The sequence below is a fragment of the Periplaneta americana genome, chromosome 1, assembly GCF_040183065.1.
Source record: "Periplaneta americana isolate PAMFEO1 chromosome 1, P.americana_PAMFEO1_priV1, whole genome shotgun sequence".
Lineage (NCBI taxonomy): Eukaryota > Metazoa > Arthropoda > Insecta > Blattodea > Blattidae > Periplaneta > Periplaneta americana.
Genome location: NC_091117.1, coordinates 11,703,945 through 11,729,148, shown reverse-complemented (window position 1 = coordinate 11,729,148; position 25,204 = coordinate 11,703,945). Strand labels below are relative to the sequence as shown.

The window sequence follows — 25,204 nt, the reverse complement described above, 5'->3', positions numbered from 1 at the left end:
AGGTGTTACATGGTCAAATTTACGAGTATTGCAGATGAATCGTATGCACACATTATGAACACGTTGTAGTCTCTCAGCTAAGAGTGAACTTACATTAGTTAGCAAGGAATCGCAATAATCAAAATGGGACATTACAAGCGTCTGAATAAGATTCTTTTTTAGACTAAGTAGTAAAAATTCTTTAATACGGAACAAGGAGTGAAGTTGAGAAAATATTTTTTTTGCAAATGTGTGTTACTTGAGTGTTCCAATTTAGATCGCTACCCATAAAAATGCCAAGATTTTTCACTGTTTCACTGTATTTAACAATAACCCCATTCAATATTATATGTGGTATAGTACTACTATCAAGAGTGCTTCGTAGACGATTATGTCCCATTACGATTGCTTGCGATTTCTCTGGATTTAACCTTAATCCAAAGGCGCCGTTCGAAAAGTGACTCGGGAAAATGTCAACTAGCTTAGCGATGCAGCGGGCCAGCCTTCCAAAACAAGATCTCGCGACTTACACATATCATTACAGATGCAAATTATTGGCTTACCTCATTGGAACTGTCGATCACCCTTTCTAATGCATATTTCACATCTTTTGGAAGTTTCATTCAGTTTATGAACGACTGTTGTCTTATAGGCTCTAATGCTTGAGGCAGGTGCACACAGAATCAAACACGGCGCCGTGCGGTTCTTGGCGACGCGACGTTTTGCTTTATAGCAGGTACGCTCAAAATTGTAAAAGCGCCGATTACACGGATGATGCTGCACTGCATAACACACACAGTGTACGGACTGGGCTCCGCAACTACATTACAGCACCTGCAGTGGTATCGCTCTCATACTCTTACAAATACGGATAATAAACCGAATTTGAAAAAGAGGAAAGAATATAGGCTACACTGTAATATTCAGTTATTACATTGTGTATTATATTTAATATAGTTATGATCAGGGAACGGATTTATATGGACTAAAAATATATGAAATATGTAAATATATATGTAGTTATTTTTACCAAAATATGGAATTAAATATGGATTTTTACCAAAATATGGAATTAAATATGGACTTAAAATTATAAAAAAATGACTATGTACGTTAAATATTGGTACATTTTAATCAAACTAAACAAAAAATATAATGGACGTACCTTATCTTCCAATGTAGTTTCAACAAAACACAATTTTTATTGTCTGTTACCATAACAATAGGTTACAAACATTTCTTTCAAGTGCTGAAAAGTGAATCTTCTTCTATTGTCTCTGAGGATAGATTTATACTGACTAAAAGAGCGTTCGACGTCACAAGAAGTAACTGGTACATAATTCAATTTCACAATGTCTGCTGGGGATAAGTCCAAGTTAATCTTCACTGTTGATTCACCACTCATCACAGCAACAACCTTTTGTAGTTCTTCATATCCAGGGTTTTTTGAAAGTACAGTGTCCACCTTAGCTCTTACTGCATCTGTAACTTTACCTCTACCACGATTCAGTTGTTCCACAGTACTATTTATAATTTCAAAACTTTCAGATAGTGAAAGGTGCCTATTTTGGAGACTTTTGAGCGTTTTTATGATGCATGAAAATGTATGCTGAATGTGAGCTAAGTCATTCTTCACACTTATGTCACAGGTAACTGTTTTCGCAGTATCAATTGAGACTGCATCTTCAGAGTCCAATGCAAGGAGAACATTGTTAATAGAGTCTATATGTTCGGCATAATATTCAACTGCTTCTAGCCATGTACCCCATCTAGTTAAAATTGGCTTTGGTGGCAATGGAATTTCAGGGTACATTTCTTTCAACACGTTAACTCTACTGGGAGCTTTGAGAAATACTTTTTTCACTGATGAAATCAACAAATCTACTTTAGGGAAATTGTCTCTGACCACTTCTGCCACACGATGAAATGCATGCGCCACACAAGTAAAATGAGTCAATTTAGGATATACAACAGATAATGCTTGTCCAGCTTTGACCATATAAGGGGCAGCATCGCTAATAAAGAATAACACATTATCGTACATAATACCCTTTGGCCACAGGATACCCATAGCTTCGTTGAACAGTTTAACTATAGTTTTGTTATTGCACTTTTCTAGAACATCACAATGTAAAAGAATTCGTTCAGAATATTGTTCACTTAACAAACCGATAACTACATTACCAACAAGTCTACCTTCTTTGTCGGGAGTCTCATCAATGGAAACCCAAATTGAACTATCTTTAATTTCATCTCTTATCTTCTGTATTGTCTCATCGTAGATGGATGGAGCATACGTCTTCCTAAGTGTTGACTCATCCGGGATTGTATGTTGAGTATATTTTTCAAGGAATTCCCTGAAGACCTTATTCTTTAGTTTGTAGAGAGGAATATCAGCAGAGATGAGAGAACGGCACAGGTCGATGTTAAACTCAGATCTTACATTCGATGTTGTTGGTTGTGTTAAAAACAATTGTCTCTGCTTGGAATTTAGTTGTTTGTTGGCCTGATGTTTACTAGTTGTAATGTGTTGTTGCACCAGGAACTTTTGTGTAGATGATATTGCACACTGACACAAATTACAAAATAATATTTTATTGTCAGTTGATAAACCATCTTCTTTAAATTCTGAAATGTAACTTGTTAGTTTTGATTTTAAATTGACTGAATGACGTACTTTTGGCATATTTACCGTCTTTATAGTATGATTTACAAAACTGAACCTATGTGTACTCTGACTGGCATTTAACTGTTGAGCTGCACAACTGAAGTCTGTTAAAAATTTTAAATTAAATTAATACAGTTTTGTAACTTACTTTCCCATTGTTGATAGGACTGCTAATTTTCAAATAACTCTGATGTTAAAGGGATTACTGAACATGTGTTTAAATCTCTATTGTTGAAATGTATTTTTAAAAGTTAATGGAATTTTGTTTTGTTTTATTGTTAAACCTAATATAATATGGACTGTTTTATATGAAATATGGAAAATATATGGAAATTAACGAAAATATGTACTAAACTCTAAAATATGGAAAAATATGGAAAATAAAAGTAGGATTTTTCAACCCTACACATTGTGAAACATAAAGATAATGCAAAATATAAATTATATTAGCTTTATAAGTAAATATGTATTTACATATAAATCCTTTCCCTGGTTATGATATTATATCATAGATAATGTTATTTTCATATTCCACCACACATTGCGGTCTGTTCAACACGTGCATTCTTTTCTGCAAGTAATCGGAAATCTATTTCCAATGAATTTACTCAATGGGCAGCTGACGCAAAAGATGCTCATCTGTTAATCGGGATCTATGTTTGGATTTAGCAACTTTCATTCTCTAAAATAATTTTTCGCACACGTATGTCGAGACAAAGGTAGCTATTATGTATTAATACCTATAATATTGATATTAATTATTTATTTAATTTCTTCCTGCAACCACTACAGGTTACCATCGACAAAGAATACCATGATACAATAGAGTAAATGCATTGAAGCTTAGTGATACATTGTTGTTAGAGTGAAAAATAACAATTTGAATTATATTGAAACACATGATGTTAAACGAAGTAACGTCAAGGAGATGCGAATTAGGCATGGTCCATATGTATGATGCCTGAAAATAGCTATTGAGCCTTTGAGTGCTGCAATTGTTAGATCTCTTAAAATAGTATGTTCAAATTTTACTAGCTTCCAGTAATTAATCGGCTCAGGAATCTAGAACAATTTGAATTTTCAGAATTTGCACTACCAACAACAGCTGTTCCTGCTGCCAACATAACAACTGAGGAGCGTTTTTGCAAAAGTCGATAGACGCAGAAATCAAGATTTTACAGGAATTACTCTAAGTGACAGGATCTATCGAGTTTTGAAAAAAACCTGGAAGGTTTGGTAGTCTCTACATACGGTATGAATCAAGTTTTAGTAAATCTGATTTCATAGATCGATTCCGGAGTTAGAAAACATACGATATCAATATGTAATTCACTTTCTAAAATTTCTGCATCTATCGACTTTTGCAAAAACGCTCCTCAATTAGAAAATCACTACCAGTTGTATTTCTCAGTATCGAAATTCGAAACGAAGTTGGCAAAAGAAAATTCAACCTTCAAACTAGAAAATCACCATAATCCACCAGCATATGTAGGTGGGGGAAAATGGTTAAGTTTCACCCTTACGGTATGAAGTAAGCTGACCCGGACTATACCTGATATTCGCTTTACATTTGGGGAAAACCCAACCAGGTAATCAGCCCAGCCGGGTATCGAACCCATGCCCAAACGCAACTCCGGATCGGCAGGCAAGCACCTCATCCGACTGAGCTACGCCGGTGGCTGAAACTATGTTGATGCCTAACATTTGGAACGGGAGAGACCCGAGAAAAACCCCGAATTCGATCTTGTCAGCCACAAGTTTCGTTAGACCTATGGATTTTTCATTGGCCTGACTGGGACTCGATCTCGGACGCCACGGGGGAGGAACACTCAGGACTTGAACTCGGTTATCCGAGAGTAAAAACCTGCACTTCCGCCATTCTCATTGCTGTGTGTGAGCATCAGCGCAAAGAAGTGCAACAAATGATGAACGCCAACGCCAGAAATATTGCTAATAGCTGAAGAGTAAACGTCATTAGTTTTAGAGCCATCGTATAGTTTTATGGTAACCTAGTCTAACTCAGTGTCTACTTCCCGTCTGTACAGCGCAGCGTTCCATGGGCTCATTGAGCACACTTTGTATACAAGGGGAGGAACAAGTACGGAACACTTCTTGTAGCGTGTCTATTTTTAATTTTATGAGGAAACTCTTACGAGTAGTTGAAGAAAGGAATGTTTTGCGCCTGATTTCAAAAACTATATAGACTTTATTTCATTAATATTTATAAAGGATGTGCCAAGTGCTGTTTTCTTTTAAATGACATCATTTAAACTGACTTTCTTATTTCTGGATTCTTCTGTCTCTAAACGTACAAAAGTTTTTTTTACACTTTTATCTATCTATCTATCTATCTATCTATCTATCTATCTATCTATCTATCTATCTATCTGTCTGTCTGTCTGTCTGTCTGTCTGTCTGTCTGTCTGTCTGTCTGTCTGTCTGTCTGTCTGTCTGTCTGTCTGTCTATCTATCTATCTATCTATCTATCTATCTATCTATCTATCTATCTATCTATCTATCTATCTATCTATCTATCTATCTATCTATCTATCTATCTATCTATCTATCTATCTATCTATCTATCTATCTATCTATCTATCTATCTATCTATCTATCTACCTATCTACCTACCTATCTATCTATCTATCTATCTATTTTAGTAGGCTAGCCCAATTCAACGAGCCAAAGTCAAAATAGGAGAAGAAATATGTGAAGGAAGTGATAATAAGGAGAGGAGTACGTCAAGGATGTCATTTATCACCTACCTATTCAATATCTACTTGGAGGATTTAGTAAAGAACTGTTTTCAGAACATGGGAGGAGTGATAGTAGGAGGAAAAAGAATAAAGTGCATAAAATTTGCTGATGATATGGCATTGTTAGAAGAAGAGATGATACTAAGGGATATGCTACTGGAGCCAAATGACAGCTGTGACCAGTATGGGATGAAGATAAATGCCAACAAGACGAAGACCATGGTCATAAAAAAGTAAAGAAGGTAAACTTGCTAATTCTAAATGAGACAGTAGAGCAAGTGGATAGCTTCAAATACTGAGGATGTACTATAAATAGTAACATGAGCTGCTGCCAGGAAGTCAAAAGGAGGATAGCAATGGCAAAGGAAGCTTCTATTAGAAAAAGGAGCATCTTCTGCGGACCTCTGGAAAAATAACTAAGGAAGAGACTAGTGAAGTGCGACTATGAGAAACGTTAAGAAGCCGAAAAATAAGAAATAATTAACAGATTGACTGCACATGTTTAACATAACATTATCGTACGAAGACATTCACATAGATCCTAATACACAACCTCGATTTCGCCTGTGAAACCATTAAATACCTCCCACATGACTGGACTGATATTTGGGCTGCCTAAGCAAAAATGAATGACTTAAATCAGACACTCTGTATAAAGGAGTGAGTTATTTAAGGATTGCAAGTGGTGCCTGAGGACTGGCATTGCCGTATTAGGAAATATGCGGCCAGGCTATTGCATGTGGCACTCTTAAGGCTCTCGATCGATGAAAATAACGAAAAAACTATTTTAAAAAATGAAAATTTTGTTTTTAACCCTAAAACATAAAAGTTTTGATTTTCTAAATCTGTGCTTATCTTGGCCTTATGGGAATTTAAAGCCCCCTCAGTACGAATTTAAAGGGACCAGCGTGGAGCTGCAGCCCTTTAAACTGACACCCAGCTGTCAATCTGACAAACTTTGTTCTTCATTCTAACTGATTTTACTTTTCATTCAGTTCATATTTCGCACTGTTATGTAGGAGAAAAATGTGTGTGGTAGATCAGTATAGGAAGGAAGGGTCCACATCTGTGGAGTAACGATTAGCGCGTCTAGCTGCGAAACCAGGTGGCCCGGGTTCGATTCCCGGTCGGGGCAAGTTACCTGGTTGAGGTTTTTCCGGGGTTTTCCCTCAACCCAATATGAGCAAATGCTGTGTAATTTTTGATGTTGGAATCCGGACTCATTTCACCGGCATTATCACCTTCATCTCATTCAGACACTAAATAGCCTAAGATGTTGATAAAGCGTCGTATAATAACCTACTAAAATAAAAAAATAGGAAGGAAGGATATCGATAGTAATATAATATAGTCTATCATATAACATGCTGTAATTTGATAGTCGTTTTCTCGATTTTCCAATTTTCAACATTTTGTAACATTCAAAATGCTCTACTGAATGCAGTTTTTCTCCAATCTCAGTGAAATTTTGCATGGAAGTCCACAAGAGCATGTGAAGTAAACTGACACGTGTGTTTTCTTCTGCTATTGAAAGTATTGTGTTGAGGATGTGATAAGCTTTAAAAAATTGAAAAATTAACAACTAAAAGGGCAAATATTTTTTTTCTCAAAAAGTATTTCGAAAATATGAAAACCATGTGTCATTTTACATAGCCTACATCTATCAGGAATAAATTAAATATAAATTTAAAGAAAAATTATGTAAACTTTGAAAATTGGCACCATTATAATTTAGTATTAAAAGCAACAAAAATTACTTACTTACTTAACTTACTTACTTACTTACTTACTTGCTTTTAAGGAACCCGGAGGTTCATTGCCGCCCTCACATAAGCCCGCCATTGGTCCCTATCCTGAGCAAGATTAATCCATTCTCTATCATCATATCCCACCTCCCTCAAATCCAGTTTAATATTATCTTCCCATCTACGTCTCGGCCTCCCTAAAGATTTTTTCCCTCCGGCCTCCCAACTAACACTCTATATGCATTTTCTGGATTCGCCCATACGTGCTACATGCCCTACCCATCTCAAACGTCTGGATTTAATGTTCCTAATTATGTCAGGTGAAGAATACAATGCGTGCAGTTCTGCATTGTGTAACTTTCTCCATTCTCCTGTAACTTCATCCCTCTTAGCCCCAAATATTTTCCTAAGCACCTTATTCTCAAACACCCTTAATCTATGTTCCTCTCTCAAAGTGAGAGTCCAAGTTTCACAGTCATAAAGAACAATCGGTAATATAACTGTTTTATAAATTCTAACTTTCAGATTTTTTGACAGCAGACTGGATGATAAAAGCTTCTCAACCGAATAATAACAGGCATTTCCCATATTTATTCTGTGTTTAATTTCCTCCCGAGTATCATTTATATTTGTTACTGTTGCTCCAAGATATTTGTACTTCTCCACCTCTTCAAAAGATAAATTTCCAATTTTTATATTTCCATTTCGTACAATATTCTGGTCACGAGTCATAATCATATACTTCGTCTCGTCGGGATTTACTTCCAAACCTAAGCTTATCTCTTTACTTACTTCCAGTAAAATTCCCGTGTTTTCCCTAATCGTTTGTGGATTTTCTCCTAACATATTCACGTCATCCGCATAGACAAGCAGCTGATGTAACCCGTTCAATTCCAAGCCCTCTCTGTTATCCTGGACTTTTCTAATGGCATACTCTAGAGCCAATTATTATTAATTATTTAAGTTAATTAATTGGAATGTCAAATGAAAATTTGTGTATTGGATGTCCCCATTGTAAGAAATACGTGGTGAAAGTTTCAGATTAATTGGTATAAAAATGTAGAAGTTAGAAATTTCACAGATCCATAGCCTTAAATCTCTCAGCATATTGTAGGCTATTTGTTTATTTTAATTCTGTTACCCTAATACCTGTAAGTATAGTCGCTACAAGCATTTATAGGGATTTCTTAAGATATCCTGTCATTTTTTTTTCTGGGATCCCCTCACATCAGTTGCTACGCCACTGGTGGTGGTGGTGGTGGTGGTGGTGGTGGTGGTGGTGGTGGTGGTGGTGGTGGTGGTGGTGGTGGTCACGTGAAGTACTGATTTATATTATTACAGTGACCATTTCAAAGCTGCTGTAAATGTTGTACTCCCAAACGTCAGCGCAGTTTACTGAGCTCCCCCCCAGGCAGGAATAATGGCGATAAGCAGACGACCCTCGTTAAGGATTAATAGCGTGCCGGCGCGTTCCTGGTGCGTTATTATTGGTGTTGTATACAAGTCGGTAGCAACACCCGAGATTTATGTGGCCACGCCCCCCGCCTCCCCGGCGCTCCCATTGGTCCGGCAGGCTCCGCCCCCTCGAGGGCGCCGCGGTGCGCGGACCGCCGGTGCGTTTAGTGCGTGCTGAGTGCAGGTGCAGTGCGGTGCGGTGATGTGGGGGCCATGAGTTCGAGCCCCGACCATGAGGGCGCCGTGGGGTCGTCGTCCCCCCCGACCATCCGCAGGGCGCGGGGCACCCCGAGCCCCCCGCGGCTCAAATTCGGCATGGAGCGCATACTGTCCGAGGACCTGGCGCCCGCGGCGCGCCGGCACCCTCTGCCAGGTACGAAGGGACAGTGAGCCGTGGTAGCAGCATTGTGCAAAGATTAGTGTTATGTTTGGCAGTCGTGCATTGGTCGACCATTAGACTGTGCATTTGGTTTTACAGTACAGTGTGTCCCAAAAGTCATGGTGGGGTTTAACCCACAGTCGCATTTGTCACATTTTGCTACTCGACTTTTAGATGTAAATGTGCATAAACGCGACAACCACATTGGACTTCAGAAACAAAGATGGTAATGGAGAAAATGAAATCAGAGATGTTAAGAAACGCAATAGTAATATACGTTACAAGAGCGGTATGTTGACGTTTTCATGTTCGAGGAAAAACTGAAAAAGTGAAACGTAGTTGAGCTTTTTTAATTTTCGAGAACATGAAAACAAACATACCGCTCGTGTATCGTACATTATTTTGTGCGAAGATCGTTTATTACATACCTGGAAGAGGAATTTCTAATTAGTTGCAATGAAATCTCCATCTTGGTTTCTGTTTAATGACGGCAACTTTGGAATACCAAAATATCTATCTTCAACATTGTTGCTATAAAATGTTTTCTGTGTTTACTATACTCCAGCAGGCCGTGATATACGTCTGTCTTTTTTTCCCCCAGTCTATAAATTCGAACTTAAAACAAACTGTAAGTTTATGTAATAATTTATTTTTAATTTTAATATTTTAGCAATATTATTTATATAACATATTGCAGTAATAACATCGGCATCTGGAATCTTGTTGATTTTTTCACGGCTGCCTTAATGTTACTTGCATCAGGAATGCAATAAGTTTCGTGGAGTAGTAGACTTTACTTAATTTTTGCAAATATTTAAAAACAATAATTAACAGTGCAATTTAGGTGAAATTGCAGTGGTAAGTTTTTCAATTTATAATTATTACTATGTTAAACGTCTCTAAAAATATGTTAAAAGCCTAAAGCAGTAAAATGAATATGGCGCTTAAGTGGTAAGAAGAGGGAAATTGTTATTTGTGTTACGTTGGGAATACAGAATGTGGTATTTCACACTTACCGCGTATTGGTTCTGTGCGGAAAGCAAGCAAATACGCACGATCTCGCACAAAAAATTTTGCTACTCTATAGCGAGGTTTCAATTGCATGAATCTTGTAAAAACTGGAATTAGAAACCGCCTTTCAGTAAAAAGAGTTAAGTCTCTGCTTACAATAAATCTTGAAGATCCTACTAGTAAAGAATTTCAATGTTTAGAGTGCCCATAAAATAATGTATTTTAATGTGATGTAAATTCAGCAGTAATTGATTCTTAACATACCTACGACTAATGATTTACTTACAGAAGTATATCTAGAGTGTGATAACACGGATTGAAAGTAATAAAACTCCAAGAAACAAATTATAATAATTTTTTGTTTCTGCATACTTTATTAATTTTATATTTCTGCACAATCTAATATATAAAAGTGAATGTGGGTATGTATGTATGTATGTATGTATGTATGTTCCCTATACAAATCTACACGCTTTGACCAATATGTACCAAAGTTTGCACATTTAACCTTCATAACCAGGAGAAGAACATAGGCTATATTAAAATTGTTAAAATGGACTTTAAATTAATTAAAACAGTAAAAAATAAAAATAAATACGATCAAAAATTCATGTATAATACTAAAATGCAATCTTCTATAGTCAATTGTTCTTTATTATTGTCTGTTGTATTCAACATCGACTTTCATGAGGCCATGGAAAAAGCAAAACGATATAAAATAACATTGTAGATACATCATGAAGGCCAAAATGTAGACAATTCATGCAGTAAGTATCCTTATGCAGTCCAGAACCGTATTATGTGTTTCTCGAGACAGTTGTAGATAGTGAGCAGACTGTGTTTTATCAAACTGAATTCTTAAATTCTTTGAAATCACAAGGATTGCCAACATATAATTTAATACTTAATATTGAATCAGCAATAGTACTATTGCGAAATATTGATCCACAAGAATTGTGCAATGGAATAGGAATTGGTGTGAAAAAACTCATGACAAACGTAATAGAAGTGACTGTATTAACTGGCAAAACGAAAGGAAAATAGGTTTTTATCCCACATATTCTTATGATAGCCAGTAACATGCCATTCGATTTTAAGCAACTGCCATTTCAGTGCAACTAGCATTCGTAATGACCGTAGTAAAATAAAGCTCGAGGATAGTCGCTCAAAGTTGCAGACATTCACTTAAATCTCCGTGTTTTTCACATTGTCAATAATTGCGTAACTTGCTTTCAAGTGAGCACACCTAAACATATATACACATTTATACAAAAGACGGGAAAACGAATTGTATGCATATCAATGATACTTTTGTCACGTTCCTAATGTAGTATGTGAATATACGTAAGCCCACTAAAAATAAGACATTAATTTACATTTTCTCTATTTTTGTTCATTTGAATTGATTGGGATGCCGATATTTTAAATCCAAGATTTGGACGGCTATCATTTCGATATACTACTTAATTCTAAAATATATATCTTTCAAAATATTATTGTCCATGTCCAATAAAATTTTATCTGTGTAACTAGGTTGCCAGTGTAGTATGTCAAGCGTTGTGGAAAGAATGGTCACTTCATTTTCTATAACATAGGATGTCTTTCAGAATATTATTATTTATGCTGAACAATGACATCTTGCAAAATTATACTCTATCTGCATTCTGTATATAAAATAAAAAGTAATATATTTAATATGTTCTGAATTTGTTAGATATAATATCTCAAGTAATATTTAAGAAAAGGCCGGGTATGATATAAGCGGGCGTACAGCTGTCAAGGGGTAAAAAATATTCCAACATAAATTGAATTACATACGTATATATTGATTCTTTGGTACGACCGATAGATAAATTTAGGCTCACGATGACACCCCAACGATTCAGACTGGGAACAAGATAATTCTTTAATCACCATCAGCTGTCTCTGAAGTTCAAGTGAAAGCACACATAGACATGAAATTACGTGAAATGTATGTCAGCACAGCTTCAGTTAAATGTACAGATCTTATCATTATTTTTTCTCTGCCTCTGTACAACGTCACATTTTTGGCGGGGAGGAAAGGAGACGGCAGAAAAATTAATGGTATTTAATACGCTGACAATCACGACTAAGATAAAGCACTTGAAATTTAGCGGTACCTGACCGGCAGAGATAAATAAACAAAACAAATAAATATATAAATTTAAAACAAAGTTGAACGTCTTGCACATGATGAAATATTTTCTTTTCGGTGCCTGATCTACAATTGTTTTAAATTTAGTTTAACCTGGCAGGCATTTGGCTAAGGAGTATTAATTCATGTAAGTGAAGTTAAGTAAAGATTCATCTTTATGTGCGTGGAAAGCTTAGTAAAACAACTCGTTTTGGTTGTCTATAGTTGGGTTTCCGAAATTTCCGAAAATTTAACAACCAGTTCATTTGAAAACAGAAGCAGAAAGGAAAACCCGGGCAACGCCGGGTACTTTCAGCTAGTCTAATATATAAAAGTGAATGTGAGTATGTATGTATGTAATGTATGTATGTATGTATGTATGTATGTATGTATGTATGTTCCCTATACAAATCTACACGTTTTGACCAATATGTACCAAAGTTTGCACGTTTAACCTTCATAACCAGGAGAAGAACATAGGCTATAATAAAATTGTTAAAATGGACGTTAAATTGATTAAAAAATTAAAAAATAAAAATAAATACGATAAAAAATTCATGTATAATACTAAAATGCAATCTTCTTTAGTCAATTGTTCTTTATTATTGTCTGTTGTATTCAACGTCGACTTTCATGAGGCCATGGAAAAAGCAAAACGATATAAAATAACATTGTAGATACATCATGAAGGCCAAAATCTAGACAATTTATTCATGCAGTAAGTATCCTTATGCAGTCCAGAACCGTATTATGTGTTTCTCGAGACAGTTGTAGATAGTGAGCAGACTGTGTTTTATCAAACTGAATTCTTAAATTCTTTGAAATCACAAGGATTGCCATCACATAATTTAATCTTATAAAATTGAATGTGGGTATATATGTATATATGTATGTGTGTATGTTCTCTATACAAATCTATACGCTTTGACCGATATGTGCCAAAGTTTGCACATTTAACCTTCATAACCAGGAGAAGAACATAGGCTACATTAAAATTGTGCAAATAGACGTTCAGTAATTAAAATTGTAAAAAATAAAAATAAATAGATCAAATATTCATTTGTAATATTAAAATGCAAAATCTTCTACAGTCAACTGTTTTTATTATTGTCTGTTGTATTCAACATCGACTGTCACGAGGCCATGGAAATTTTAACACGAAATTAAATTACATTGTTGTTACAGATCATGAAGGCTAAAACTAGATAATTCATACAATAAATATCTTTACGCAGTCCAGGACCGTATTATGAATTCCTCGATGCAGTTTTGTAGATAGTGAGCAGACTGTTTTATCCAATTGAATTCTAGAATTCTTTCAAACTACAAGGATTGCTACCACATAATTTACTTAATATTGAATAGCCATAGTAGACCTACTATTGCGAAATATTGACTCACCAAAATTATGCACTAACAAGAATTTGTGTCAAAAACTCATGCGAAACGTAATATGAGTGGCAATATTAACTGGAAAAACGAAAGAAGATGATGTTTTTATCCCACGTATTGCTATTATAGCCATTCGATTTTAAGCAATTATTATAAGTTATAGTAATATTTTTGATAATATTACAATATTATAATATTGCAATAATAATATAGAGCCTATTTTACTGTTACTGTTAACCCGTCTCTTATTAATAAGTTATGGTCACAAATGACTTGGCCGTTTATAGAAAAATATGATTTTCTGTTGTGGTAGTGTTCTACATTGCCTTCTCCAGGAGAGTGAATTCTGATGAGTATAGTCTCCGTTACTGCAAAACACCCTGAAATCTATGTATTTGATAGAATCCATCCGTTACAGATTGTAGCTTGGCCTTGAAGGAAATTAAATATATTGTGGGCAGAAAGGCTTAATAATGCATAATGCCGTGGTACGATAAATATTATCATCAATCACAATGTTAAATATCTTAAATATCCCTGTAGCATAAGGTCTTAATGTTGTTAAAACTCTATTCATAGGTGAGATGGAATTATTTCGATTAGTCAGTTTCTTTGGATATTAGTGGCACTTTCTTTAATATTCGTCACTAGGGAGGAGAAAACATAAGTAAATATGGTTCGCTTTGGTTTTATATAGTTCCCTTGCCGAGGTCTCCGATAAGTCTAACAAACAGTTTAATTAGAAATGGACCAAAATTTAAAACCCGGGCAACGCCGGGTAATTTAAGCTAGTAATTTATAATATTACACAAGCATTTCGCAATTTGCACAAATATAATTTTTCATTTGTGCATTATTGCGATAATGATTTATTTTCTAGCTTAAACCCAATTTCAGAGGATTATGTTTTTTGATTACATGAATAGAAGTAGAAATGTAATATTGTTGCTAGATGAAAATAGAACTCTCGAAGTTTTTCGTCTGTAAGTTTGAGGCACTGACGAAATCAAAAGTCTGTAACAATCGAGACAACGCAATAATTTTCATTGTTACAATTAATTATACAAGATGGATGTCCAAAGAAAAGTGCAATGTGTTTTGTGACTGGCAAAATTAGAATTTGTGACTCATGTACGACGTGAATTTCGTAGCTTATTTAACGAAGAACCACCACACGAGAATAACATTCGTCGTTGGGATATACAGTTAACCCTTCGCAGCACAAATTAATTTTGTATGTTTTTCATATCATGGATCATAACAAAGCTTCGATCAATTTTTTTCAACATTTTAACTCTGCACACAATTTCAAAACACAGATGGCACCTCTATGTAGCCTATACTCAAGAGGTGGTTCCTTGGTGGAATATGTGTGCCATAAAATTTAGAAAGAAAGAAAACGGTGGTTCTTCTGAACAACCACCATGCTGCAAAGGGTTAAAAGACACTGGAAGCCTTACTTACTTACTGGCTTTTAAGGAACCCGTAGGTTCATTGCCGCCCTCACATAAGCCCGCCATTGGTCCCTATCCTGAGCAAGATTAATCCAATCTCTACCATCATATCCCACCTCCCTCAAATCCATTTTAATATTATCTTCCCATCTACGTCTCGGCCTCCCCAAAGGTATTTTTCCCTCTGGCCTCCCAACTAACACTCTATATGCATTTCTGGATTCGCCCATACGTGCTACATGCCCTGCCCATCTCAAACGTCTGGATTTTATGTTCCTAATTATGTCAGGTGAAGAATACAATGCGTGCAACTCTGCGTTGTGTAACTCCTGGCGCGTCCTCAGGTTGCGGATAGAGGAGACGGCCTCCAGATATGGAGGGTAGCTGCGAATATAGAATAAGCAGTCGTGGACAGCAGATAAGGGGTGGTCCTCCAGCTTGGGGGTTGGGCGAAGGGCTAACAACCCATCACCGTAAAAAAACAGCTTGTTACGAAACCTAACAGTAAGCCTCGGAATGGGACTGATTCTCCGGCACGGAAGCCTATTGGAGAAAAAGTATATTGGAAGACCATCGACAAATGATGAAACGGTAGAAGCCATCCGAAAAGCATTTGTTCAGAGTCCAAAGAAATCAGTTCGTAAATGTGCCCGACAATTATTAGGACTTCAACAATAGTTCATAGAGCAAACTCATAACTTTTTGTGATAATCACCTGGATGATGTGCATGTAGCAATTGAAATTCGTAAGGATTCTTACGAAGACGTTTCTTTAAAGCTCAATGAACTGTTGTTTTCGGAAATCCTAGATGTCGGTCACATTTATGAATTGATTTCTTTGGACTCTGAACAAATGCTCCTCGGATGACTTCTACAGTTTATCACTTGTCCATGATCTTCCAGTACGTTTTTTCTCCAATAGGCTTCCAGTCTCTTTTAATTGTCTGTCCCAACGACGAAAGTTATCCTCGTGTGGTGGTTCTTCGTTAAAAACGCGATGAAATTCACGTCGTACACGAGTTACAGATTCAAATTTTATCAGCCGCAAAACACATTGCTCTTTTCTTTGTATAATAAAATTAATGGTAACAATGAAAATTATTGCATTTGTTCGATTGTTGCCGTCTCTTGTTTCCTTCAGTGCCTCAAACTTACAGACGAAAAATTTTGAGAGTTTTATATTCATCTGGCAACAACATTACATTTCTACTTCTAATCGCTTTGAAGTAGAAATTGCGATAGAAAATCTGAAAAATTATAAGTCTCTAGGTATCGATCGAATTCTAGCAGAATTAATACAAGAGGGTGGAAGCGCATTATCTAACGAAATTTATAAGCTTGTACTTGCTATTTGGGAAAAGGAAATTGTACCCGAACAACGGAAGGAGTCCATAATCGTACCTATCTTTAAGAAGGGGGACAAGACTAACTGTAGTAACTTTTGAGGAATATCACTTTTGTTGACGTCGTACAAAATTTTGTCCAATATTCTTTTGAGAAGATTAACTCCGTATGTAGATGAAATTATTGGGGCTCATCGGTGCGGTTTTAGGCGTAATAGATCGACTATTGATCAGATATTTTGTATTCGACAGATAATGGAGAAAAAATGGGAGTATAAGGATACAGTGCATCAATTATTCATAGATTTCAAAACGACATATGACTGGGTTAAGATAGAAGTTTTATATGATATTCTTATTGAATTTGGTACTCCCAAGAAACTAGTTCGATTAATTAAAATGTGTCTCAGTGAAACATACAGCAGAGTCCGTATAGGCCAGTTTCTATCTGATGCTTTTCCAATTCACTGCGGGCTAAAGCAAGGGGGTACACTATCACCTTTACTTTTTAACTTCGCTCTATAATATGCCATTAGGAAAGTTCAGGATAACAGAGAGGGTTTGGAATTGAACGGGTTACATCAGCTTCTTGTCTATGCGGATAACATGAATATGTTAGGAGAAAATCCACAAACGATTAGGGAAAACATGGAAATTTTACTTAAAGCAAGTAAAGCGGTAGGTTTGGAAGTAAATCCCGAAAAGAGAAAGTATATGATTATGTCTCGTGACCAGAATACTGTACGAAATGGAAACACAAATATTGGAGATTTATCCTTCGAAGAAGTGGACAAATTCGTATATCTTGGAACAACAGTAAAACAAATCTAAATTACATTCCGGAGGAAATTAAACGCAGAATTAATATGGGAAATGCGTGTTATTATTCGGTAGAGAAGGTTTTGCCATCTAGTCTGCTGTCAAAAAATCTGAAAGTTAGAATTTATAAAACAGTTATATTACCGGTTGTTCTGTATGGTTGTGAAACTTGGACTCTCACTTCGAGAGAAGAACAGAGATTAAGGGTGTTTGAGAATAAAGTCCTTAGGAAAATATCTGGGGCTAAGAGGGATGAAGTTACAGGAGAATGGAGAAAGTTACACAACACAGAACTGCACGCATTGTATTCTTCACCTGACATAATTAGGAACATTAAATCCAGACGTTTGAGATGGGCAGGGCATGTAGCACGTATGGGCGAATCCAGAAATGCATATAGAGTGTTAGTTGGGAGGCCGGAGGGAAAAAGACCTTTAGGGAGGCCGAGACGTAGATGGGGGAGGTGGGATACGATGATAGAGAATGGCTTAATCTTGCTCAGGATAGTGACCAATGGCGGGCTTATGTGAGGGCTGAAATGAACCTGAGGGTTCCTTAAAAGCCAGTAAGTAAGTAAGCATACTTCGTAATTGTAATTAGATGCAGAAGTTGTGTGCTATACTGTTGCAGGCCTATTGTGAAAGGTGGCGTGCATCATCAGCTCTACAAAAATAAATTATCTTTCCAATAGGGTTTCTTGTGAAGTTGCTTCGCTGTAGCCCATCTGTGGGAATTGTATACATCTCTCTAGGAAGGGAGGGGAGAGGTTTCAACACCTCTGCACAGCCGGTGCTTTCAGATGAGAGAGCAGTCACACGCGCTTTCCATTTAATCTGTTAATGTATGTTAAACTCGCTTCTTTTTCACTTAAAGATGATGAAGTTCTGCTTTTAGCCCCTCTTTTTATGTGACGTATTGTAATGACACCAGACGTCGCCTTCAGTAGTTCCGTAGTCTCGAGTTTGAAGGATCCCTAATTCGCGGAAAGTTGTTTCTGGAGCAGATGTCTTATATCCGCCTGTCGGTGTGGCTGTGCATCTATCGACATATCTTTCTTTTACTCACTTTGTGTCCTTGTGCCTTTTCCACAATTCCCTTTTTTAAAATTCCTTCAATATTTGTAACTTTTCCTGTTATGTTCTTCCACTCTCCTCTTTTGTTTTTACATTTATATCTTTCACGTTTCTGTCTTTATCAGGACGTTTTTATTTCCTTGAAAATTGTTTTATTTATTTCACAATTTTTTTCTTCTTTCTTATCACAACCTTTCGTTTTTTGTCGCAACTTCTTTATTATTATTCTTACTATTATTATTATTATTATTATTATTATTATTATTATTTATTTTTTTTTTGTTTCTTGTCGCAATATTTTTTGTTTCTTGTCGCAATATTTTTTGTTAATTGTTACAACTTTTTTGTTTCTTGTCGCAATATTTTTTGTTTATTGTTACAACTTTTTTGTTTCTTGTCGCAATATTTTTTGTTTCTTGTCGCAATATTTTTTGTTAAATGTTACAACTTTTTTGTTTCTTGTCGCAATATTTTTTGTTAATTGTTACAACTTTTTTGTTTCTTGTCGCAATATTTTTTGTTTCTTGTCGCAATATTTTTTGTTAATTGTTACAACTTTTTTGTTTCTTGTCGCAATATTTTTTGTTTCTTGTCGCAATATTTTTTGTTAATTGTTACAACTTTTTTGTTTCTTGTCGCAATATTTTTTGTTTATTGTTACAACTTTTTTGTTTCTTGTCGCAATATTTTTTGTTTCTTGTCGCAATATTTTTTGTTTCTTGTCGCAATATTTTTTGTTAATTATTACAACTTTTTTGTTTCTTGTCGCAATATTTTTTTGTTTCTTGTCGCAATATTTTTTGTTTCTTCTCGCAATATTTTTTGTTTCTTGTCGCAATATTTTTTGTTTCTTGTCGCAATATTTTTTTTGTTTCTTGTCGCAATATTTTTTTGTTTATTGTTACAACTTTTTTGTTTCTTGTCGCAATATTTTTTTGTTTATTGTTACAACTTTTTTGTTTCTTGTCGCAATATTTTTTTTGTTTATTGTTACAACTTTTTTGTTTCTTGTCGCAATATTTTTTTTTGTTTATTGTTTCAACTTTTTTGTTTCTTGTCGCAATATTTTTTTTTGCTTATTGTTACAACTTTTTTGTTTCTTGTCGCAATATTTTTTTGTTTATTGTTACAACTTTTTTTTTGTTTCTTGTCGCAATATTTTTTTTGTTTATTGTTACAACTTTTTTGTTTCTTGTCGCAATATTTTTTTGTTTATTGTTACAACATTTTTGTTTCTTGTCGCAATATTTTTTGTTGTTACTTTTTTTGTTTCTTGTCGCAATATTTTTTTGTTTATTGTTATAACTTTTTTTTGTTTCACAATCTTTCGTTTATCACAACATTTTGTTTCTTGACATAACGTTTTGATTCGTATCACAGCTTTATTCTTTACAACTGTTTGATTATCACCCCAATTTTTTTATTATCGTTCTTTTTTTCATTTTTATCACAAACTTTTTATTATAAGTTTTGGTTTCTTATCGCAACTTTTTGCTTATTTTCGCAACTACTTTATTTCTAATCATTATTCTGTATCACTTGTTTTTTGTCACGACTTTTGTTTCTTGCCTTCACTTTTTTTTTATTCTTGTCTCGGCTTTTTGTTTCTTCTCACAACGTTTTGTTTCTTCCCACGACTTTGTTTCTTTTTACGACAATCTCTTTCTTGTCACTGCTTTTTATTTTCGTCACTGATTTTTGTTTCTTTTCACGGCTTTTTTCTTATTTTCGCATTTTTTCTTTCTTATCATTATTCTTTATCACCTATTTCTTTTAATGACTTTTGTTTCTTGTCTTGAATTTTTGTTTCATGCCACAATCTTTTGTTTCTTGTCAGAATTTTTGTTTCTTCTCTCGACTTTTTATTTCTTGTCACGGTTTTTAGTACATATCACGACTTTTTGTTTCTTGTCACGACTTTTTTGTTTCGACTTTCTGTTCCTTCTAATGATTTTCTGATATCAGAAGTTTTATATTGCTCATAAAACTCATGGTTGTATCTAATTGTCCACTGAGAGTTTTATTGTACTGGTCCAACAATTCTTCAAAGGATCTTCCGTTGAAATACACCCAGCATTATGTATGTATTTTTTATTAGAATCTATATTTCATTTGCATAGCACGAGATGCTTCTAATAATTGTTATATATATATATATATATATATATATATATATATATATATATATATATCCTAACTGAAACAAAATTATGCTTTCAAATTATCATATCAAAATCGGATCTTCTTTATAGCAGTGAATTTTGGATGTTGAATAAGAGAGATTAACAAACACTAGAAGCATGACAGGTGAGATTTTTTAGACTGTTTGTGTTATTTATTATCGTGGATCATCAATGAAATTCGTTTTTTGTCGAAACTTTATTATTATTATTATTATTATTATTATTATTATTATTATTATTATTATTGTTATTATTATTACTACAACTTTTTTGTTTATTGTTACAACCTTTTTGTTTCTTATTACAATCTTTCGTTTATCACAACGTTTTGATTCGTATCACAGCTTTATTCTGTACAACTTGTTTATTCTCACCCCAGTTTTTTATAATCATAACTTTTTTATTTTTATCATCAAAATTGTTGGTTTTTTATCGCAACGTTTTGCTTATTTTCACAACTTCTTTATTTCTTATGATTATTCTGTATCACTTTTTGATTCTTGTCTCGGTTTTTTGTTTCTTCTCATAACGTTTTGTTTCTTTCCACGACGACGTTTTGTTTCTTTTTACGACATTCTGGTTTTTCTTATTGCTTTTTGTTTTCGTGACGGATTTTTGTTTCTTTTCACGGCGTTTTGCTTATTTTCGCATTTTTTGTTTCTTATCATTATTCTTTATCACCTGTTTCTTGTAATGACTTTTGTTTCTTGTCTTGAATTTTTGTTTCGTGCCACAACATATTTTTTCTTGTCACGACTCTTTGTTTCTTTGCCACGAATATTTGTTTCTCGTCACGAATTTTTGTTTCTTCTCTCAACTTTTTATTTCCTCTCACGGTTTTTTGTTCATGTCACGGCAATTTATTTCTTGTCAGGACTTTTTTGTTTCGACTTTTCATTTCTTCTAATGATTTTCTGATAACAGAAGTTTTACATTGCTCATACAACTCATGGTTTTATCTTATTCTCCACTGGGAGTTTTATTGTACTGGTCCAATAATTCTCCAAAGGATCTTCCGTTGAAATACACCCAGCATTGTGTACATATTTTTTTATTAGAATCCGTATTTCATTTGCATAGCACGGGATGCTTCTAATAATTGTTTTATATTTATCCTAACTGAAACAAAATTATGCTTTCAAATTATCAACAGTAATCTCACTAGAGGTTTTGATTTATCTAGAGAAAATCAAAACTCGAGTGGGATTTAATTGACTATTACACGATTAGAAGAAAGTATATAAAGATTAGAAGTAACGAAGCACTCCAATACAATAAAATATTAATTGACATACGAAAATACAACTGTCTTCAAATGTATTATTGCACCATCTCAACATTACGCTAGATGGCAGTAGTGTGTTATGATTAGCTGTTTTCTTGTTATCAGTTGTACCAACTATGGAATCTTCAGTGAACTCTGTGGACGGTTACTAGTCAAGAAGGCTTTGTTGATTCAATTTCATTTTTATTAAAACAGTTGCATCCCACTTCAATTATCCGGATCCCAGTAATCAACGTCACTTGACAGATGATTTTCAATAAATCTTAATATTAAAAAATCTCTGATACGTGACTATTCATAATATCATATAGAGAAGCTGAAACATAACCTAAATAATATAAACGAGTGTTAGAAAAGTTTCAATTAGGGATGATGAAATAAACAAGAAACGTTTTAATTAACGATGATGAAATAAAAAATAAACATGAATAATATATAATTTCAAAGGCATATTGGTCAAGTTAAGTTCAATGTTAATTGAAAAATGAGTTCTATTCAGTCAATACTTAACATAAACACAATAAAACATGTTATAACAACATTTACACAGATTTTAAAAACAAACGTTTTCGCCAATTTTGATTGGCATCTTCAGGTCGTGTAGGGTGTAAATGTTGTTATAACATGTTTTATTGTGTTTATGTTAAGTATTGACTGAATAGAACTCATTTTTCAATTAATAATATAATTTTAAAATAAACAATTATTGAAAGTACAATTTTCAAATTTGAATGTTTTAGTGGTTGTTGGTTCAGTTGATGTTATATTGGACGTGTGCGTAAAAGAAGTGAACTCGTTGATGTACATGGTGTATCCCTCAACTTATTCAGGATTTCCGAATGGTGCTCTTCAATTATTTGTAAATAGGGTTTCAGGAAAGATGCATAGGTATAACCAGTGATCTTTATTAATTCTTGCTCTTGAGTGCCAATGCGAGTCATTTTTGAAACTGTTGTGCATCGACTGGAGTGGTTTGTAATTTTCTGTTTTTTGACGTCCAGACCAGTGCAGTTTGAAATGTTGGCAAACAAAGAAACAAATGCTAGGGTAGTGATAAAAATAAACAAATCCTAGGGACGCGATAAAATTGAACAAATGCTAGAGACGCGATAAAATTGTGAGATAATCAGCCATGATTGGTTGAAAGACGTCCTTTCGTACCGTTTTATTGGTAAAAAGTAGTGTGACGTAGTAAAAGTGTAATAGTCATCAAAATTGTTGGTTTTTTATCGCAACTTTTTGCTTATTTTCGCAACTTCTTTATTTCTTATGATTATTCTGTATCACTTTTTGATTCTTGTCTCGGTTTTTTGTTTCTTCTCATAATGTTTTGTTTCTTTCAATGACTTTTTGTTTCTTTTTACGACATTCTGTTTTTTGTTATTGCTTTTTGTTTTCGTCATGGATTTTTGTTTCTTTTCGCATTTTTTTTCTTATCATTATTCTTTATCACCTATTTCTTGTAATGACTTTTGTTTCTTATCTTGAATTTTTGTTTCTTGCCACAACCTTTTGTTTCTCGTCACGAATTTTTGTCTCTTCTCTCGACTTTTTATTTCTTATCACGGCTTTTTGTACATATCACGACTTTTTTGTTTCGACTTTCTGTTCCTTCTAATGATTTTCTGATATCAGAAATTTTATATTGCTCATACAACTCATGGTTGTATCTAGTTGTCCACTGATAGTTTTACTGTACTGGTGCAACAATTCTTCAAAGAATCTTCCGTTGAAATACACCCAGCATTGTGTACATATTTTTTTTTATTAGAATCCATATTTCATTTGCATATCACGGAATGCTTCTAATAATTGTTGTATATTTATCCTAACTGTAATAAAATTATGCTTTCAAATTATATTAAAATCACATCTTCTTTATAGCAGTGAATTTTGGATGTTGAATAAGAGAGATTAACAAACAATAGAAGCATCACAGGTGAGATTTTGGAATTTATTAGGGTGGATCATCAACGAAATTTAGGCGGAGAAAAACTTAAAAAGGTATAATATTATAGAAGATATAAAACTTTACCAGCAAAAGTAGCTTGGGTACCTAGAAAGAAAGAATCCAAATCGCATACAGAAATGATCATGGAAATATCAACCAGTTGGAAAGAGGGACAAAGCCCGACCACAACAAAGATAGAGGCCAGTCACGCCTTCAAGAGCCATAAGGGAACAGGTCACAAAATACCTAGTCCAAACACGCTCATTTCTATGATGATGATGATGATGATGATGATGATGATGATGATGATGATGATGATGATGATGATGATGATGATGATGATGATGATGATGGAAATAAAAGTATTCGCAATATAAAGTCTGATGTCTGCTGAATGTAATTTCACAATTTTATTCTAGGAAATATCCTAATCCGGGAAATAAATCTTTCTCCCACGTTCCACGATCCTGAAACTCTGTTTTCGCAGTCCATAGCTTTGCACTGATGAATTGAACGCTTTCAGTGTTATTACATCCAGCTGATTCCAAGCGCCGAAATTCCCTTTTGCTTACACCAGCCAGTCGTTTATAATCGATGTGGTAGGCAAACATTTTCTTGCAAATGTACGACTTCCCCTCTCAACAAAATAAAAGTAACTAGATATTTGAGAGATTCCCTATGATTGCGTGTAACGTCTGTACAGGAAGTAGGGCAATGGAATTAGATAAATACAATTTGCTATAAGATGAAGAACGGAGAGAAATAAGGTACGAATAACAGTAAATACTATAATAATAATAATAATAATAATAATAATAATAATAATAAAAATAATAATAATAAATAGTCCACACCTGTGGAGTAACAGTGAGCGCGTCTCGCCGCGAAACCAGGTGGCTCGGGTTCGATTCCCGGACGGGGCAAGTTACCTGGTTGAGGTTTTTTTCGTGGTTTTCCCTCAACCCAATATGAGCAAATGCTGGGTAACTTTTGGTGTTGGACCCCGGACTCATTTCACCGGCATTATCACCTTCATCTCATTCAGACGCTAAATAACCTAAGATGTTGATAAAGCGTCGTAAAATAACCTACTATAATAATAATAATAATAATAATAATAATAATAAACAATAACAACACATTAAACATAATGTAGGCCCACTAGAATGGATTGGGGTAATTTTGATATAAAACAGTCTCTTTAAGTTTAGAGACCCATAATCTGTTACCATGTCTGTTTATCGCTACAATGTTATCACTTCCCTAGCATTTGTTTGTTTTTATCACTTCCCTAGCATTTGTCTCTTTGTTTGCCAATATTTCAAACTACAAATTCTTTACGGTACCGGCACTATAAAATATGCTTTACGATCGTCATTTGTTTCCTGCATAGATAGTCGACTGAAAATGGCGGCTCCGTTCAAACGTTTTGGTGAAGATAACATTACTGAAACAGAATTTTATTAAGTCAATAATGTAGAGTACTTTATTTCTTCTAATCTTTATATACTTTCTTCTGTTTTTATCACCTTCCTACCATTTGTTTCTTTGTTTGT

General features: G+C 34.5%; 1 protein-coding gene across 1 annotated transcript in view; it reads left to right on the top strand.

Moving 5' to 3' along the window:
- Nucleotides 1-8,787: 8,787 nt before the first annotated feature.
- LOC138705736 (H2.0-like homeobox protein) overlaps nt 8,788-25,204 on the top strand; it is an 80,471-nt gene continuing 64,054 nt past the window's right edge. Inside the window, exon 1 of the mRNA XM_069834348.1 lies at nt 8,788-8,976. Within this exon, the coding sequence (XP_069690449.1) occupies nt 8,817-8,976 (160 nt within the window). The 5' untranslated portion in view covers nt 8,788-8,816. The remainder of the gene's footprint in view (nt 8,977-25,204) is intronic.